This window comes from Strigops habroptila, chromosome Z, assembly GCF_004027225.2.
Source record: "Strigops habroptila isolate Jane chromosome Z, bStrHab1.2.pri, whole genome shotgun sequence".
Classification (NCBI taxonomy): domain Eukaryota; kingdom Metazoa; phylum Chordata; class Aves; order Psittaciformes; family Psittacidae; genus Strigops; species Strigops habroptila.
The window spans coordinates 31,385,214-31,404,263 of record NC_044302.2 but is presented as its reverse complement, the minus strand read 5'-3'; the positions used below and the strand labels follow the sequence as shown (position 1 = coordinate 31,404,263).

The window sequence follows — 19,050 nt, the reverse complement described above, 5'->3', positions numbered from 1 at the left end:
GAATATAAATTGAGGCTTTTTTCAGTTTCCTGTTGCTTCTTCTCATTAAGACACAAGTTACACCCAAAATAATGGCATCGGGATGTCCAGAGCTTTGGAAAGGTAGGTCAGTATGGTAATAGACTAGGTAAAGTTGTGTTTGGAAGGAATGTAACTTCATTCATGCAATTTACTTGCTCAGTGTCTAATAAATCTGGTCTATGTTTTTTCACAAAAATCAAAGTGAAGAAATGGATGCTTGAATGATTGGGAAAGAGAAACCGCTGAGCTCAAAATGCCTCCTCTTTGGAAGACTCTTTGCATCATGGTGATTAAGAAGCAGAAAGTTTCAAACTACTTTGATCAGGAGGGTTACTTAGGCAAAACCTATCTACTTTCCTAATACAAGCAACATCTTTTTTAACCTAATTTATCTTGTGTTCCTACAACTAGTCTGTAGCTGTTCTGTGAAAGTGAGAAATGGCTGTGACAATCAGGATAGCCCAGGCTAGGTTATGGAAATCCATGTTTGGTCTCAGTCCATTTCCAGCTTTGGCACCATGTCAGTATGCTCCTAGTACTTGTCGTTTTAATCACTGGAAAGACCACACAGGTGATTTGAGAGGCAGAAAGAAGCAACCTGCTGAAATACAGCTTGAGCAGGACCTCATCCATAAACATCCAGTTTCTGGACTGGATGGGGGTTACGCATTCTGAAGGCATGCTGTTGCAGCAGGAAGTGTGATTCCTGGCAGCTGTTCACTATCCCTTCTTGGGATGAAGGAGCAGAGACTGGGCAGATGGGCTTGCAGGCAGGACTGGGGCTGTATGTGCATGTGTGGACTCTGTTGGCAGGAATTCTGGGTGCTTTTCAGCTGGAAGTGTGATGGAAGTGTAGGTGACTGATACCAGTGGTCTGCATGTGAAAGGAAGGGACTGCTGTAAACTTGCTGCTGGCTCTGAGGGGGAGGAATCAGAGCCACTTTATTGAGAGGAGGACATCAGTGGTACGTCTTGCAGACTTACCAGTTCAGCCCTCAATCTTCTCAAATTGGTCCCGGTTCTGTTGTTCTTCTGAAATATTGTTCAAAAGCAGAATAGAAAGAATTTGTTATATGAAGAATCAGCAGCTTGGAAAGATCCACACCCCCCCCCCCCCCCGAAGTACTTTCTCAATCAGCCTTTCAATATCGTATTCTCTCTTACTCCGATCACTTTGTTTTTTTCTCTGTACCTTACAAAAAATTAAGTAAGCTCCAACAACGACTTGGGGGTGTTGGTCTATGAGAAACTTAACGTGAGCTGGCTTCAGTGTGTGGTTGGCTTTCAGCCCACTGCATCATAAGAAATGTGACCAGCAGGTCAAAGGGAGTGATCCTGCCCCTTTGCTTTTGTGAAACCCCACTTGCTGTACTGTGTGCAGTTCTGGTGTCCTCAACATAAGAACGACCTTGTGATGAGGGCGGGGACCTCATCGCAACCTTCCAGTATCTGAAGGGGGCCTACAGGGATGCTGGAGAGGGACTCTTCATCAGGGACTGTAATGATAGGGCAAGGAGGAATGAGTTTTAAACTTAAACAGGTTAAGTTCAGGGTAGATATAAGGAAGAAGTTCTTTACTGTGAGGGTGGTGAGGCACTGGAACAGGTTGCCTAAAGAAGTGGTAAATGCTCCGTTCCTGGCAGTGTCCAAGACCAGGTTGGACAGAGCCTTGGGCGACATGGTTTAGTGCAAGTTGTCCCTGCCCATGGCAGGGAGGTTGGAACTAGATGATCTTAAGGTCCTTTCTAACCCTAACTATTCTATGTACCATCTCTAAGATGGTACAGTATTAGTTAAGTGTATGATGAAGCAAACATAATACTTCTTGGAAGGAACAAGATACCCTTTCGACTGTGATATTTTGTCATCTTCATTGTGCTTAGCCTGCTAGTAAATGGATAGAATTTTTGCCTACTGGCTTTGCAGCCAAAATTTGAAAGTCTCTAGTGGCAAAACATGAGTGAAACCGTAAGTAAAGGTTTCTGACATCAGCTGTAATATCTTAGCTATAGTTTCTACTGCATCTTCTTTTTGTTTCGTAACCCAAACCAGAGGAGAGAGTTTGTCACAGACCCAGTAATTTGAAACTAACCAAAATTTATTGTTCAAACTCAATTAAAGCTTCATCAACATGAACTACTGATTCTGGGTGTCACATGGTTTTGTCACTGCACTGCTGACTCATATTTTATGGGCAATGATCCAAAATGCCTCACCTAACAAAGAGAGGGCTCCCAACCTGAGGGAGTTTCCTAGGACAGTGTCCTTACTCAAGAGGAGAGTCCCCTACTGCAGGCCTGCTCCGAGGAGGGGTGGCTCCAAACGGCTCTCCAGCAGGGCTTCATTTATACCCTTGTCAAATCTGAGCTGTGGTCGGGTATGATCTTGTAGCCCCCATGGGCTCAGGACCCAACTTCCTTGCCTTTGTACCTGCTGACCTCTATCACGCAGGTAGGACAAGAACTATGCATGTGGGAAGCTCTCCCCAGTTTTTATCCATGGGGGGAAGCTTCCACAGGCTTTGGTCAGGTCTTTGTCAGGGCTTTTGTTAGGGCATGTGTACCTGCCACAGAGTTGAAGATTCAGCCTGTTTCGTGTTTGCCAAAGAGACTGAACATCCTGCCACATCAGTTTACAAGCGTTTTAATGTGGCTTCACAACAGTGTCATAAAACGAGCTTAAAACTTCAGTGGAAAGTGGCCAGAAACACAACTTCTTTTGTGCTCTGTGTGTTTTATGTAGGCTGGCAACAACATACAGCTTCTTTCCTTCTCTGGTTTCAGTCTGTGAAGAACTTTGCTTTAACGTGCTGTTTTGGAGGAGCTCAAATGTCTATGCAAACTTAGTGGTTCATTACTATTCGGGTTGTTTAAACTATTAGAGGCTGTTGTCTGCAGGAGCAGCCCGCCTTTCTGGATGGGGTCAGGTAAGCCTTGTCTGTTTTGGTGTGTGTTGGTGTGCTGATATGTGCATTTCTTTCTGTCATCCCTACCCAAGCAAAGACCTAGGAAGCCTACAGTGTGTTTCTGCTTGCTGATGGACTGTGTTGTGCTACTGTGTCAGAATTTCTTGAGCAGTATCAACGTGTGCAAATCTAAGATGGAAATACTCAGTCTTCATCTGAACTTGCTCTTGGTTCTGCCTTACTCAATTTCACATGTTGGTCACTTCGGAATGGGAGAGGAAACATGCAGCTTGATTTTATGAAGCAGAATGTAGGCATGCAAAACTGATACTGTTGTAGGTCTGACTAGCAATAGAGAACAAACCAGGCAAACTAGAGGGAAATAGGGAAACTTGCCTTTAGGAACTCTGGGCTTGCTTTGAGTTCTGCATTCATTTTCTGCAAGATGGGTAGTTTGAAAAGCTATGTGAAGAAGCAGTAGGTTTTGTGCCTCTTGTGCGGTTGTAGCTCTTGTGTGGTCTGTCAGACAGTTGCACTTGGCTGGGATTGGCTGCAAGGCAGAAAAGTGGGATGGCATAGCTGAGCCCTCTTGAACTTTTCCTCAGCAAGTCTTGCAGCAGCTGTCATGGCTGTAATGCAGCCTGAAGTGGGCTAGAAGGTATCTGTGCTGCTATCTCAATTAAAATAGAAAGGGAAGAGGGAGACAAAGGGAAAAAATGTGGTGTATTTCAGATACACCACGTACTTTTGTATGTTAGGCCACCTAGCACTTATTATTGCCCTTTCCTTTGGTTGTGAAATGCACCATCACTGAGAAAACTTGGCATCATGGTAGAATATAGAGCATATCAAGAGGCAGCCTCTCCCTATAACTTTTTAAAAAAAAAAAAAAAAAAAAAGAATTCTGTATCTTTCTTTTTAAAAAAAGAGCAAAACACCCAGCAAAGACCCCAGCTTTACGCCATTGTCTCTTTGGGTGTGGTTTTGTTCATTGAAAATGTTTGCAAGCACTTTAGTTAGTGGTTTGAAGATGCATATTGGAAAATAAGAGTGTAACTGGAAAGCTTATGAGAAAGTGTTAACTCATTTGTATGCATCAAGATTATGACTGAAGTGAACTTCTATAACATGGCATTTTCTGACTTGACCTAAGTGGAAGAAAACAGATGTTACTCTTCATGATTTGTCATACTTCTGTTGCAAGAAGGGGAGGACTGATTTATGGCGTTTACATGACTGTGGTTTGTTGTCCAGAACAATAGTGTCTGTTCTTACTGATGCTCTGCTGAATGCTAAGCAGATTTATTTGCTGTTGTTAGATATCTGTTTAAGCACAAATACTCTTGAGTAATGACCTGATAGACTGTATACTTTAAAGCATATTATCACTAGCTGCGTGCATTCAAAAAAACACTTCATGTTCTGTACTGTTATATAGAAGCATTATTCAGGAGGAAAGAAACAATACTGCATTACTAACATTATTCTGTATGAGGGCTTTCAACTAAGAATCAATATCTACTTGGGGTTTGACTGAATAGTATAGTAATTACGGACAAATCTGCAAAAAAGTGCAGGGTACTGAGTATTAGCTGCTGGACAGCTCAGCGTAGAGTATTTGAAGTCTTACAAGTTCTAGGTACTAGTTGCTCCTTCCATCAATCCATTGCTGAGCTAACTCAATGAGTAAGGGATCATAGGCCAAGGGGGATAAGGTGAAACATTTTACTAGCAATTCCAATGTTCATATCCCTGTCACTTCTTCTGTGATAGCAAGTCAGCTGTGTTTTACTTCAAGCAAAGCCTTGGATTGGATTGTGGAAAGCAAAATCTGTAACTGGATGTGTTGACAACTGAGCAGCTTCCTTGTACTACTCATGTGGAGGCACAATTTTAAATTAAACCATTTTGTCTTCAGAGCTGAACAGCAAATGTAGACCATCTTTCATGTCTACACATCCAGCAGATGGTGGTCAATCTTCATTAAGGTGCTTAAGCACTGATCAGAATTCCTTGATTGTGCCAGTAGATCAACTTGAGCAACAGAACAGAAAGATTGCAACTAGGACAACACTTTCCTTTGGAAAGCAAGTCAAAGTTGGTAAAATTGTGAACTCTTTTTTGCAACTTACCATTTGCAAAATTGCAAAATTGCAAATGGTCACTGTAGCAACTTGCAGTGAACAGGAAAAGAACAGATGGTTTAGCATGCAGATGCTCTGTGGCTTTTAAGTCCTGCCAGAGGATGAAACAGAGTACTGCTAGTGCCTGCTCTTGCTGGAATACTGGTCAGAGAGGAAATATATCTTGTGCATGCATCAGGTATCACTTCCAAAGCTTTGACTTCTCTTTGTTTTCATGACATTTTTCTGAAAAAATTACAGAGATAAAATAATGGGCATTAGTCATCAGGGAAGCTTCAGGGTATATTTTGAGCTCTCAGTTTTGTTTTGCTTTTTATTCATAGTTCACATTCATTCACAGCCTAGATGTTTCTTCAGAAACAATGTACAGTTCAAATGTCTGTGTTGCTTTTCACCATGTAATCACCATGTAGTCTGTGGAATAAGCCTATCTTAGGAGTTTTAAAGCAGCAGTCCTTCTCTCTGCCTTGTACTCTCTAGGGGGAATGCTAGCAGGTGGCTAAAAAAAGATAAGAGCACATCTCATCTGGCTTTGTTAAATCAGATATGGCACCTCTTCTGGCTACATGAGTCTACTGTCTCAGCATGCCATATGTTTTTCCCATATGCAATTTCTTCCCCACTATGTATCAGAGGGTGGTTAAGTCTGGAAGGAGACCTCTGTCCACGTCCTTTCCTTCTCTGCCCCTTCCCTATCCCAAGTAAGGCCATGTTTAAAGTTAGTTATGTGCAGAGAAGATAAGCCCTCTCTGGGTAATTCTCATTGAACTTAAACCTCTGGCTATCGGGGAAATAGTTGGATATTTTATCTTGGTTTTAATAAACTCAATTTTCTCACATCTAGATATTCCTTGCAATCTTATCTTGAATGTATAAATACAGATAAATATTTAAACTCACTAAAAATGTTTTTGATCAGTGCTTATCTCATTCAGTGATTTTGAGTAAGCTTTCAGTAAGCGGAGACTCTCACAAGCAGACAGGATTCGAGCAAATCTTTCTTCTATGTAAGCGTTGAATGTCATTTACATTATCAATGGGTTCCTCTTCCACTCCTTTCGCCTCTTAAGGTGATTCCTGAAGACAGCTGTCAAGGACATTGTGAGCATCAGTAGCAGCCATGAGTAGCAATAACTTCAGGAAATGACAGTTATATATGCTGCAAGCTTCTCTGTCTTGATACTGGAGAGTGTTAACTTGTTTAAAATAGCTACCATTTTGGTGTTAGAATGTCTCTTACGGAAAACTGATTCTGCTTGTGCTAACCTCTTCTATGTCTTTTGGAGAAATCTGTAAGGAGTAAGTAGCTAAGCACCTCTGAAGAGGTAAAATCTGCAGAAATTATGAATTTTAAGATAGCAGTTATAATGTTTAATTACTGCTTATGTAACAGGAAATTAGGTGTTGAGGAGGAAAGGCTTTGTAGAATAAACTTGTGCATTCAGGGAATTTTTTTTATTTCTTTGCCTCTACCATAAAAGAATTATGTTTCCAAGAATAGTTTTCATGTCCTTTAGAAGAGTACCACTTCAAATCCACCAAGATTTAGGTTTTCTTCCCATGTGTTTTGTATTTTTTTAATATGCGTCTCAATGCCACCAACATCCACCCCCCCTTTTCCCTGCCCCTCCCCACCTCTGAAGAAAATCTTGTACTTCCTGTCCTCTTGGTCAGGGTGTGCTTGTTTGTTTATTTTATCTTAGCACATGTGTTCTGTGGAAGATAATAATGTTTTTTCTTGCTGGTTTATTGATACTTATCAGAAAGGGATAAATATCTTCCTTATGCCCTTGCTTTGGTTGGCCTAATAGCCTTTCTTTATCAGGATTGTTGGAATGTAAAGTTGCTTTGAAAGCTTCTTCCTGGGGTTATGAATCATACTTGGACTTCAGCAAGATTTCCATGGTGCAGACTGTTTCCAAGACATTGCTTTTCACATCAAGAGATTATGCTGAGCTCTTACACCAAGTCAGGGAAACAAATGTCTCTTGTTCATTCCTGGAAAATGGCTCACTTCTGAGTCAGTTGGCTTCAGTTCAGAAGCAAAAATGATGGAAGATCTCATATCCAGCTTGTCCTGCAGCAAAATCTGGAATCATGAGCATTGGGAAGCAGTCGCTGCAGTCTCAAAGCAAAACAACCTTCCCTCATATTGGAATATTATTGGTGTTCTCTTGTGTCCCAGCAGTTGGAGGCATCCAGCTGGACCTGGAAGCAGAGCAGAAAGCAGCTTGACTTCTGATGGCCTGAGGTGAAATTTGAGCAGAGGTAAAACTTAGCTTTTGTGGTGAATAGTCTTTGCACTAATACAATGAGAGTTCTGCAGCATGACTTCTAAAATGTTTCCAGGTTTTCTTGGCCAAGATGGTGAAAAGAAACACTGATGGTGAGGCTTGGAATAAGTGAGTAGTCGGCTAAGTGTTTCTGACCTGCTTATGGAGAGGGAAAGGAAATGCATTCAGTGGGAACAGATGTTCTTGTGTCAGGGTGATCTTTGCATTAGCGTCTCTCTTTGCCTCTGGCAAAGTGGCAAGTTTTTTGGTTCATTTGTAGCCTACCCACATACTCCGTGCAAACAGCTCACTGCCCTTTACTGTGGTTACGTGCTGGTTCAGTGGCTCTCCATTGGAAGCCTCAGGAGCAGAGCATGTGAAGAGCAGAGGTTTGGGCCAGTTCAGCAAGACCTGTTCCCTGATAGAGAGCAAGAATAATTCCAGGTGAGACTCGGCTTTCTATGTTCAGACCTTGCTCTCATGTGGCCTTCTGCTAGAGATGACCAATCTGTCAGGATAATGTCTGGGGAGATGCATCAGGTATTCACCAGTACCTCTCAGTGTAACTCTGAGCCTTCCCAAGTTTCTTTTTACTCTCACTGGTAACTTCAGATTTTCAGTGATGGGTAAGAGTACAAGGAATACAAGTGGCTGTAGTCCACAAACAGGCTTTATGATTTATTTTATTTTGTTTTGATTTATTTTGTTTTGATTTATTTTGTTTTGATTTATTTTGTTTTGATTTATTTTGTTTTGATTTATTTTGTTTTGATTTATTTTGTTTTGATTTATTTTGTTTTGATTTATTTTGTTTTGATTTATTTTGTTTTGATTTATTTTGTTTTGATTTATTTTGTTTTGATTTATTTTGTTTTGATTTATTTTGTTTTGATTTATTTTGTTTTGATTTATATTTTTAGTGTGGTGCTCTTCTAGTTATCCCAGGTTTATCTATAGAAAACCAGCATGCTGCAGCAAGTCCTCCAAACACTTTGCAGACTGCCCTTCTGAGGTTCTTGAATATAAAATATTTGAATCCACATTTCAGAAGTCGTGCTGCTCGTAACTTTGCTCTGACTATCCTAGTTGAAGACAGGTTAGCATATTCCCTAACTGCTGAAACACTCCCTCTTTCTGAGGCATTTTGTTTGTACAGGAGAACAACATGCAAATAGTGAACTCAAGCAAGGGATTGTTGTTTGCTTGCCTGCTTTAATTAAACAACCAGATCTTTCTGATGATAAATGTTTAGCTTGTTTGTGTGCCTTGAAAACTCAATACCAGAAACATCTGTAATTTCCAGATGAGGTTGTTTCAACACTAAGATCCTTGCAGCTGGAATTATCTCATAGATTAGAATGGTGTCAATGTACTAAGTGAGAATACCATCACAGTGGTATTTTCTCCAGGTTGGTTATAGTTTTGTATGTTGTGTAGTTGATAGCAGGCTGTGTTTTTTATGTGCGTAGCAGGAAACTAAATCCAGGTCACTAGGATTGAAGCTGTTTAAATGCTGACCTCTGGGAAGAGGACATTAGTGAAGCAGCAACCATCTAGAGGAGACCTGCATAAATTCTTAAAGCTGACAGCTGTTCTCTGTACAATCCTTTTCCAGCACAGTGTTTACACGTTAACATGTGTTAAATGAATGAACAATGTGCTGAGCTTCTTTCAAAAAGGAGCAAAGTTAAGTGCATGCGCAACTGACCTTGAAAAATCATTGTACTTTCATTCAATGGCTTCTATCAATGCTAGGTTTTCAAAAGTTGGTCTTACATGTCAATCGGGTTTCCAGCATGTTACCTTTGTAGTCAGATTTGTCTTGCTAGGCTAGGGTTTGTTGGTAGGGAAAGCAGCAGAGGAGGTAGTAGGTAGTACCATTTTAAATCTTGCACCAGCCCTGGAATCTGTAGCTGAAGTGGAGATGGGTCTGTTTTATCACAGTCGCATACCACAGCTGGTGTGTGTGGGTCAGTACACTTTGGAATCTGACAAAACAGCTTTATTGTGCTGCACTTGATTAGTTAATGTGTCTGTATCTAATTACATTATGAATCTATTTCTCAGTGGAGCATGCATAAATTACTGGTTGATGTTGGAGTGATAAAGAAACTTGCATGCGTTACCACAGATGCTGTGAACTCCCTGCAGGTAAAATGTTTAAAACCTTTCCCAGTAGAACAGCAGAGGTTAAAAAAATCAAGGGATTTATATGACTTAGTAATTTGTCTCTTGCAGGCTAAGACTCTTTCTTCATATTGGATGTAGGCAAGCAAGATGTGTTTCTACTGTGATGCAGGAACTTGCCTTTACTTCCCAACCTGCCCAACAGAGTTTGTAGCTCAATGTCTTTCACCAGACAGGAAAACAAAATCTTTGTTACAAGTACTTAACTTGAGGGAATCTTTCTGTATCTGAAATTCCCTGCACAATTGTTGCAGGACTCCGACATGTTGCTTTTATCATATTTCATCCAAAGAAACGTTGCAAAAGGGCTGTAAAATAGCATTAAGTATTTTACTGCGTGATGACACAGGCATTCTTGATTTGGGAGAACAGGATTTTTTTTAAGAATGCAATTACCTTGTTTGACCTCTTGTTACTGCATGCTTTAGTTTGAGATGAAGGAAATACCTATTGGCATCTGTATGCTGTAGAAGAATCTGGTTGTTTTGTTGTCTTGCTTCCTCTTGGAAGGAAAGCTGGAGAAGCTCAACTTCTGGGCTCTATAAGCAAGTATTACTGTCTTCAAAGTTTCCGTTGTTGGCTTTTTAGCTGTTCTGTTTTCTTGATACATCCCCTAATTCACTCCAAAGTCACCTCAGGAATACAGTGCATCTATGAGTAATGCTGGTGAATTATTTAAGACTATTAAAAGGTCTAGTGTGGCTGCTGGAAGGTTATCATGAGGTTAACTGCTCCCCTGTGGAGCTTTGTCTGTTCCATATGTGTTTGTCAGAATCGTTCACTAAACAAGAATAATGTCAAATTCAGTCTTGTACCTCATAATCTTGTGTTCCCAGATGTCTCAGTTTCTGTACCTTGCTGATCAGGTTCTTGGTTTTACACTGGAGCCTGATTCTGTTATAATTGCTAATCTGTGAGAATAAGAATTATTTGTGGGAGTCTTTCAGCCTGCTAGCAAAAAAGTTCCTTCAAAATCTTAGTTGTTTCTTCTAGTAGCTAAATAATTTAATAAGCATAATTCAGTATGTATAAAATGCATAAACATGTACTCTTCTAGATCAGCAGTGAGAATTCAAAGGATACAATTAATAAAAGTGAAAAATACAAAAAAAAAAGTGAAATTATCACAGTTTTGGGCTCCCTGGCCATTCCAGACTATTTCAGCACTTAGACCTGTCATTGATTAGAGATTGCATGAAAACCATGAGAAATGCTTCATCACAAATGTTCTGTTGTTTTCAACTATCTAATTCTTAGATACCAAGTCTTCACTAGCTGTGTATAATGCTAATGCTGCTTGTGGTACAGATTCAGCATTGCTGTCTGTTACTGAAAGGAACTATTTCTGGTTTTACTTCTATTAAAATTAAATTGTACAAATACTCTTCCAATGTATTAAGTAAAAAAAAAAATGGACTTTCAAGCAAATTTATAGGAAGCTTTATAAAAAAGGCTGTATGTGAGTATGTGTAAGTGTGTATATGTATACATACATATATTTTTATATATGCATGTAGATATATTTTCCTTCTTCCACTTCTTCGCTCTCTCTAAGTTTTAGTTTTGCCTAGAGAAACTGCTTTAGGATCAAATATTTTTAGTTTTTCTAATTGAACGTGGATCATCAATCAGTGCATACCACCTTCTATTTACACGTAATCTTTCTTGTGTGGTCTGGTGCTTTGGTCCTTTCCATATAGTCTCTGATTTAGTAGGACTGTGGCTTTTCTTCCTCAGAAATTCAGGTTTCCTGGTGTATCAGTGGCTAGCTTCACAGTACTGAAAATCAGACACGTACCATGTTTCTGACTTTAAAAGAAAAAAAATTTATCTCTTTATCCAGGAGAATTTATCCAAGAGAGTCTTGGCTGCGTATCCTTTCTAATACAGGTTTTTCTTAATGCAGCATTTTTCCTTGAGCAAAATTCTTTTTGAAAGATAGGTGAAAGACAAAGACTGTGTTTTAATTTAAAAGCTTTAAAGCGCTTTTTTCAAATAAGTTACCCTTTAAGATACCATTTTCTAGGTTTTGCTTGTGTTGGAAGATGGTAATGTGGTTGTCATTCATAACTAGGAATTATCATGACCTATCTTGCTTGTATTTACACAATTGGTTTTGGTGTATATTGCATAAAGTTTACTGTGTTTGTACTGTATAAGCTTATTATTTTTTCCAAATAATAAGGGTACTCTGTCATATTGTAGACATCTCAGTACTTTTGAAATGGTTTGGAGAAATTAGAAATTGCTTGGTTGTAATATTCATGCTGATAGATGAATTGGTGAATGGATTTTGTTACAGGAATGAAAAGAACAGCTCTAAATCTTTACTTAGGTTTGTGGGTTAAAAGCCATCTCCCTGTAATATCATCTAATACAACCCTATTTAAGCAGAGTCAGCTAAAACAGGTTGTCCATGACCACATTCAGTCAGGTCTTGCATATCTCCACATATGGAGACTTTCCAGGCAACCTGTTTCAATATTTGACCATCCTCACAGCAAAAAGGTGTTTCCTTGTGTTCAGATGGAATTTCATGTACTTTGATTTACGCCTGTTGCTTTTTGTCCTGTCACTTGGCTTTGCCATCCATCTTCTCTCTCTGCCATTGGATATTTATATTGACAAGGTCCTCACTGAAACTTACCTTCTCCAGACTGACCAGTCCCAGTTTTCAGGCTCTCCTCATAAGAAAAATGCTGCAGTCATATATCAGCTTCATAGACCTTTGCTGGACTTGCTCCAGTATGTCTATGCCTTTCTTTGATGGGGGAGGTGAGAACTGGACCCAGCAGTTCAGATGTGTCCTCACCAATGCTGAGTAGAAGGGAAGAATCATAGAATTACAGAACAGTTAGGGTTGGAAAGGACCTGTATCATCTAGTTCCAACCCCCCTGACATGGGCAGAGACACCTCACACTAAACCATGTCGCCCAAGGCTCTGTCCAACCTGGCCTTGAACACTGCCAGGGATGGAGCATTCACAACTTCCTGGGGCAACCCATTCCAGTGCTTCACCACCCTCACTGTAAAGAACTTCTTCCTTATATCTAATCTAAACTTCCCCTGTTTAAGTTTGAACCCATTACCCCTTGTCCTACCACTACAGTCCCTAAGGAAGAGTCCCTCCCCAGCATCCTTATAGGCCCCCTTCAGATACTGGAAGGCTGCTATGAGGTCTCCACGCAGCCTTCTCTTCTCCAGGCTGAACAGCCCCAACTCTCTCAGCCTGTCTTCATACAGGAGGTGCTCCAGCCCTCTTATCATCCTCGTGGCACTCCTCTGGACTTGCTCCAACAGCTCCATGTCCTTTTTATGTTGAGGACACCAGAACTGTACACAATACTCCAAGCGAGGTCTCACGAGAGCAGAATAGAGGGGCAGGATCATAGAATCATAGAATCATAGAATCGTAAGGGTTGGAAAGGACCTTAAGATCATCTAGTTCCAACCCCCCTGCCATGGGCAGGGACATCTTGCCCTAAACCACGTGGTTCAAGGCTCTGTCCAACCTGGCCTTGAACACCGCCAGGGATGGAGCATCCACAACCTCCGTGGGCAACCCATTCCAGCGCCTCACCACCCTCACTGTAAAGAACTTCTTCCTTATATCTAATCTAAACTTTCCCTGTTTAAGTTTGAACCCATTACCCCTTGTCCTACCACTACAGTCCCTAAGGAAGAGTCCCTCCCCAGCATCCTTGTAGACCCCCTTCAGATACTGGAAGGCTGCTATGAGGTCTCCATGCAGCTTCTCTTCTCCAGGCTGAATAGCCCCAACTCTCTCAGCCTGCCTTCATACGGGAGGTGCTCCAGCCCTCTTATCATCCTCGTGGCCCTCCTCTGGACTCGCCCCAACAGCTCCATGTCCTTTTTACGTTGAGGACACCAGAACTGTACGCAGTACTCCAAGTGAGGTCTCACAAGAGCAGAGTAGAGGGGCAGGATCACCTCCTTCGACCTGCTGGTCACGCTTCTTTTGGTGCAGCCCAGGATGCGGTTGGCTTTCTGGGCTGCGAGCGCACACTGCTGGCTCGTGTTAAGCTTCTCATCAACCAACACCCCCAAGTCCTTCTCCACAGGGCTGCTCTGAATCTCTTCTCTGCTCAACCTGTAGCTGTGCCTGGGATTGCCCCGACCCAGGTGTAGGACCTTGCACTTGGCTTGGTTAGACTTCATAACATTGGCATCGGCCCACCTCACAAGCGTGTAAAGGTCTCTCCGAGTGGCATCCCTTCCCTCCAGCGTGTCAACCGAACCACACAGCTTGGTGTCATCAGCAAACTTGCTGAGGGCGCACTCAATCCCACTGTCCATGTCGCCGACAAAGATGTTGAACAGGACAGGTCCCAACACCGATCCCTGAGGGACACCACTCGTTACAGGTTTCCAACTGGACATCGAGCCATTTACCACAACTGTTTGTGTGCAGCCATCAAGCCAGTTCTTTATCCACCAAGTGGTCCATCGATCAAATTGATGTCTTGCCAATTTAGAGACAAGGATGTCATGCGGGACAGTGTCGAACACTTTGCACAAGTTCAGGTAGATGATGTCAACTGCTCTGCCCCTGTCCATCAGTTCTGTAGCCCCATCATAGAAGGCCACCAAATTGGTCAGGCAGGATTTCCCCTTAGTGAAGCCATGTTGGCTGTCACCAACCACCTCATTTTTCATGTGCCTTAGCATGTTTTCCAGGAGAATCTGCTCCAAGATTTTGCCAGGCACAGAGGTGAGGCTGACTGGTCTGTAGTTCTCCGGGTCTTCCACCTTCCCCTTCTTGAAAATGGGGGTTATATTACCCTTCTTCCAGTCATCAGGAACTTCACCTGACTGCCATGATTTTTCAAATATGATGGACAGTGGTTTAGCAACTTCATTCGCCAGCTCCTTCAGGACCCGTGGATGGATTTCATTAGGTCCCATGGACTTGTGCACGTTCAGGTTCTTAAGAAGGTCTCGAACCTGATCCTCTCCTACAGTGAGCCTAAGGTCTTCATTCTCACAGTCCCTGCATCTGCCCTTCAGGACTTGGGTGGTGTGGTCAGAGAATTTGGTAGTGAAGACTGAGGCAAAGAAGTCATTGAGAACCTCAGTTTTCTCCAAATCCATGGTAGCCAGTTCTCCCGATAGCTTCCGTAGAGGGCCCATGTTGCCCCTAGTTTGTCTTTTATTTGCTACATACCCATAGAAGCCCTTCCTGATATCTTTCACAGCCCTTGCCAGATTTAATTCTAACCGGGCCTTAGCTTTCATAACTTGGTCCCTAGCTTCCTGGACAATATCCTGTATTCTTCCCAGGCCGCCTGTCCTCGCTTCCACCTTTTATAAGCTTCTTTTTTCCCTCTAAGTTTCCTCCCTTGAATCACCTCCCTTGACCTGCTTTCAACATTTATCCTAATGCAGCCCAGGTTAGTACAGGCCCTCTTTACCTTAAGGGTGCATTGCTGGTTCATGTTCAACTTGCTGTCATAGAGGACCCCAAAGTTCTCTGCTGAGCTGCTTTCCAGCCAGTTAGCCTGCAATTTTCCAATATCTCCGGGTCCTTCTAAATGAGGGCACAGCCATTCGGTCTATCATCCACTCTATCCAGTTTTGTATCAGGAGATGGAGTGACCCTGGGTTTGTCCAGCCAAGGCTCTGCAAATTCCAAAGAATGGAGACACCTACCATGACATGATGACCTATCATAGGGCTGTGCTACAAACCAGGGGAAGAAGGTTCCCCAAATGTTCCACTTGGATCTCTCAAGCTGCATCTTGGATCTGTTTCTCCTTATGACATCTTCTGGCACTGTGCAAGAAGGGCTCTGACTGCTCCCCAGGCAGCTGAGAGCTGCTGTCACATCCCACCTTGGCCTTCTCCTTACCAGAATAACAAAACCATATCTTCTTGTCATAGACCCTTGAACCTTGCTGTCTTGGTAGCTCTGCACTGGCTCCTTTCTAGTTTTATGAACTAGCTCGCTCCTTGCACACTACTTTTAGGGAGTGTGCAGACTGGTCATAGAAGGACCCACCTCTTGGTGGGTGTAGCCTCCTTGGGGCCAATGTGAAGGCCTGACAGCTTGCACCTTGATTTGCTAGCTGTGCTTCTCCTTACAAAGCCCAGTTTCTGGTTTGCTGTATTCAGGAGGGCAGTATATTATTCCTTTCTGTGAAGTTTCAGTATGTTTATTTTTTATAAGATCAGTGTTAATTTAAAGAAATACATGTTCCTTAATACAATGTGAGCTAAGCTCTAATTACCAATGCTTTTGTTTAGTGTTCTTATTCTAGTTCTAGCTTATTTTCTGCTGGTATTCTGTTCTTACTCTAGTCCTAGTAATTTTCTGCTGGATTTCTGTAGAGATAACGGCAAAGGATTTTTTATTGGCATATTGTACTGTGGTATTTATTTTTTGCGATCTTTATATCTTTGAATTACACCTATGAAGGATCTGCTTTTAAAGAGTTAACTGCATACACAAATTTCAGTGTTCCTGCAGATTCCAGATTACAGTTCCTTGTAAGTGTGCTTTACTGCCAGGGATGGTGTGCTTCCTGTAATCTGGCTCTTTGCAAGCCAGGGAATGTTGGTGGAGGCATGAGACTCTGTGTGCTGTGGTCGTTAGCCAGAGCAAACTTGCTTCCAGCCAGTTACCAAATGTAAAGGTAGAATTTAGAAGTCTTGTTCAAGCTTGCCGTCTGTATAATTATGTGTCTATTAAGGACTGGATGGAAGTTGAGTGTTCTAAAATTACTGACTGTAATGATAAGGCATGGTTAGTAGTGATGCTGACGCAATTTTCTTTCTTGCCAACAGAGTTTCAGAAGCAGGAAGGCATGAAGTCCTATCAGAAAAACATGCAGCTCTATGACACACCCTATGAACCAGAAGGCAGTGGTGTGGAACCTGATTCTGAAAGTGTGGTGAGTCACCGTTTACGAGAAAGCAAATTGCCACAGGATGACGACAGGCCTGCAGATGAATATGATCAGCCATGGGAGTGGAACAAAGTCACCATCCCAGCTCTGGCAGGTAGGATTCCTAGATCCCAGCCAGGAAATTCTCTGTCACACTTGTAGTATATGTACTTGCCTTGGGAGAATTAAAGTGTTTCTGCTCTTTTAGTGTGTGTATGTGTAGGAATCTCTGAAAAGCAAATGTGGGTAGTCTCAATTCTTTACCTGTTGCAGAAATGTGGACTTTTTGTATGGTTCTTCAGCCGACCTGTTGTCAATCACATCAGCACTCCTTGCCCCTACCCCCATTTTAATGGATGTGATGTATATAGTGTTCATTGTTGAGTTGCTCTAAGACAAGGGAGTTGCTTTGCAAGGTCTTTAAATTGTGGGTCAATTCTTAAAGGGGCAGGACAAAAAAATAGCTGAGTAACATGCGTGCAGTAACATACTTCTACTCAGTGATGAGTTTCTTGGTATTCAGAGTATTTTCATTATAATTGCAAGCATTTCTGTGGATATACTAAGTTAATGGTTGGACTGGATGGCCTTAAAAGTCTTTTCCAACTTAAATGATTCTGTGATTTAATGTAGAACTTGGTTTTGGATTAATCCTTTTGAACTGCTGGAGTTCTCTCATATCAGAACTTGTCAGTCAGGGAGATCTGACACAAACTGTTTTCTGTATCTGTGAATGTCTGTGCTTGGTGTGGGTAAAAATGCTCTTTTTTCTTTTATTTTCTTTTCTTCTGTTGCTTTGCAGGAATGGTTATGGGGGGCTTCGTCCAGTGAATATGTGATTCCAATGCTTTTTCTTTCAAACAGCCTCTGTGTGCCCAGCTGTATCAGTTGGTCTGACCATGTTCCAGGATGCTCTTGTAGTGTGCTAGAGTCATACATGCTCTATGATTTTCTCCTCAGTGGCATGTTCTAGTGAAAAGCTGTGTCTAGGATCAAGGTTGTTCCCTGTCCTTTTTAGGAATTAGCTTGGCAGAAAGCTTGGAAAGGAGAGTTGTGTGAGGTGATGGTTGTGGGGATGAGGAGGGAAGAAAAGAGATGTGGTTCTGGGAGGGAGCATGGTAAGAATCCTGAGAGCAATGATTAGTAGTCAGCGTGCATTTACCCTGGCTAAATCCTGCTTGACAAACCTGTTTGCGTTCTGCACTGAAACTGCTAGATCTGTTAATAGAAGGAGAGCAGTAGGTGTCATCTATGTTGAACTTCAGCCTGCAGCATGCTGTGCTGTGGCATCAGCTGTGCTACCTGATTTGGGATGCTGTAGCCTAGAAGGGTGGACTACTAGATGCATGAAAACCTGTCAGGGTCACTGACCTGAAAGGATAGTGTTTAGTGATTCATATTCTTCCTGGAGTTTGGTTAGAAGTATGATTCTTTGGGGGATCTGGTCTGGAACTCTTCCTGTTTAGCATCTTTATCACTAACCTGGAGGAGGAGGAGAGGAAATGCACCTCATTGTTTGGAATGATATCAAATCAGGAGAGTGTGTTTGTGCAGAGCTGTCATTCAGAGGGACCTGGACAGGCTAGAGAAATGGGCTGACAACAAGCCTACAAAATCCAACCAGGACAAACTCAATACCTGCATCTGGAGCAGACTAACCCCCTGCAACGATATGGACTGAAGACTGGCTGACTTGCTGGGTTCCAGCTTTGCTGAAAGGGGTTATAGAGTCCTGGGGGAATGGGGACTAAATGTGTGGAGAGAACTGGACTTGCTTAGCCTGGAGAAAAGAAAGCTTTGAGGGGATGCAGTATGAACTTCCCAATGCCTATGAGGAGATTTTCAAGAGAGTGGAGCCAGATTCTTCACACATGAACAGGTGTGATGGGAAAATGAGACATAAGTTTAATCAGGAGAGGTTCTGACTCAATATTGGGAAATTATTTTCCTCTGCAACAACAGTCAAGCATTGGAACAAATTGCCCAGGAAGCCCTTGCAGTTTCCATCTTCAGATTTTTTCATCCTGTGTGAGGGGAAGACTGGATAAAGTTTGGAACAACCTCATAGGATCACATAGCAGACCCTGCCTTGAGCAGGTTGGATTGGACACCTCCCACAGTCCCTTTCCACTTGAGTTATTCCATGATTTTGCAATTCCTTGTGCCATGATATTGCCACACTGCAGAAATGAGAACTGACTGCTCTCCACAGCTATAAAGGGCCACTGTTACATAAACAATGACAATACCGTTTTTGAGTGTTCCTGACCTGTTCTCCTAATAGGTAGGTGGATGTGGATGACAGAAGTGTGTTTCTCTTTTAGCACAGTGGAGTAGTGCTGTGGCGATCTGTTGTGAGACTGATTCTGCCTCTCTGCTTCGTTTGTTCTTACATCTTCAGGTTGTGGTTGATTCGGGTTTGTTGCCAAGCTCATATCTGCAGTATCCATCCTGTGAAATGTGGGTGGGAGAGACAAAAGGATGAAACTGAAGCAGCTGCTTAAAAATAAACCTCTTGTTCAGCATCCCCTTTCTGCTTGTCGGGCTCCTATGGAACAGAAGAGGAGGTTAAAGAAAAATGATTTCTACTTCGTAGCAGCATGGTTTCCTCTGG

General features: G+C 42.1%; 1 protein-coding gene across 1 annotated transcript in view; it reads left to right on the top strand.

The window, feature by feature from the left end:
- Positions 1–19,050, top strand: part of SHB (SH2 domain containing adaptor protein B) — a 66,602-nt gene that overhangs the window by 21,498 nt on the left and 26,054 nt on the right. Inside the window, exon 3 of the mRNA XM_030470862.1 lies at positions 16,336–16,551. Within this exon, the coding sequence (XP_030326722.1) occupies positions 16,336–16,551 (216 nt within the window). The remainder of the gene's footprint in view (positions 1–16,335; positions 16,552–19,050) is intronic.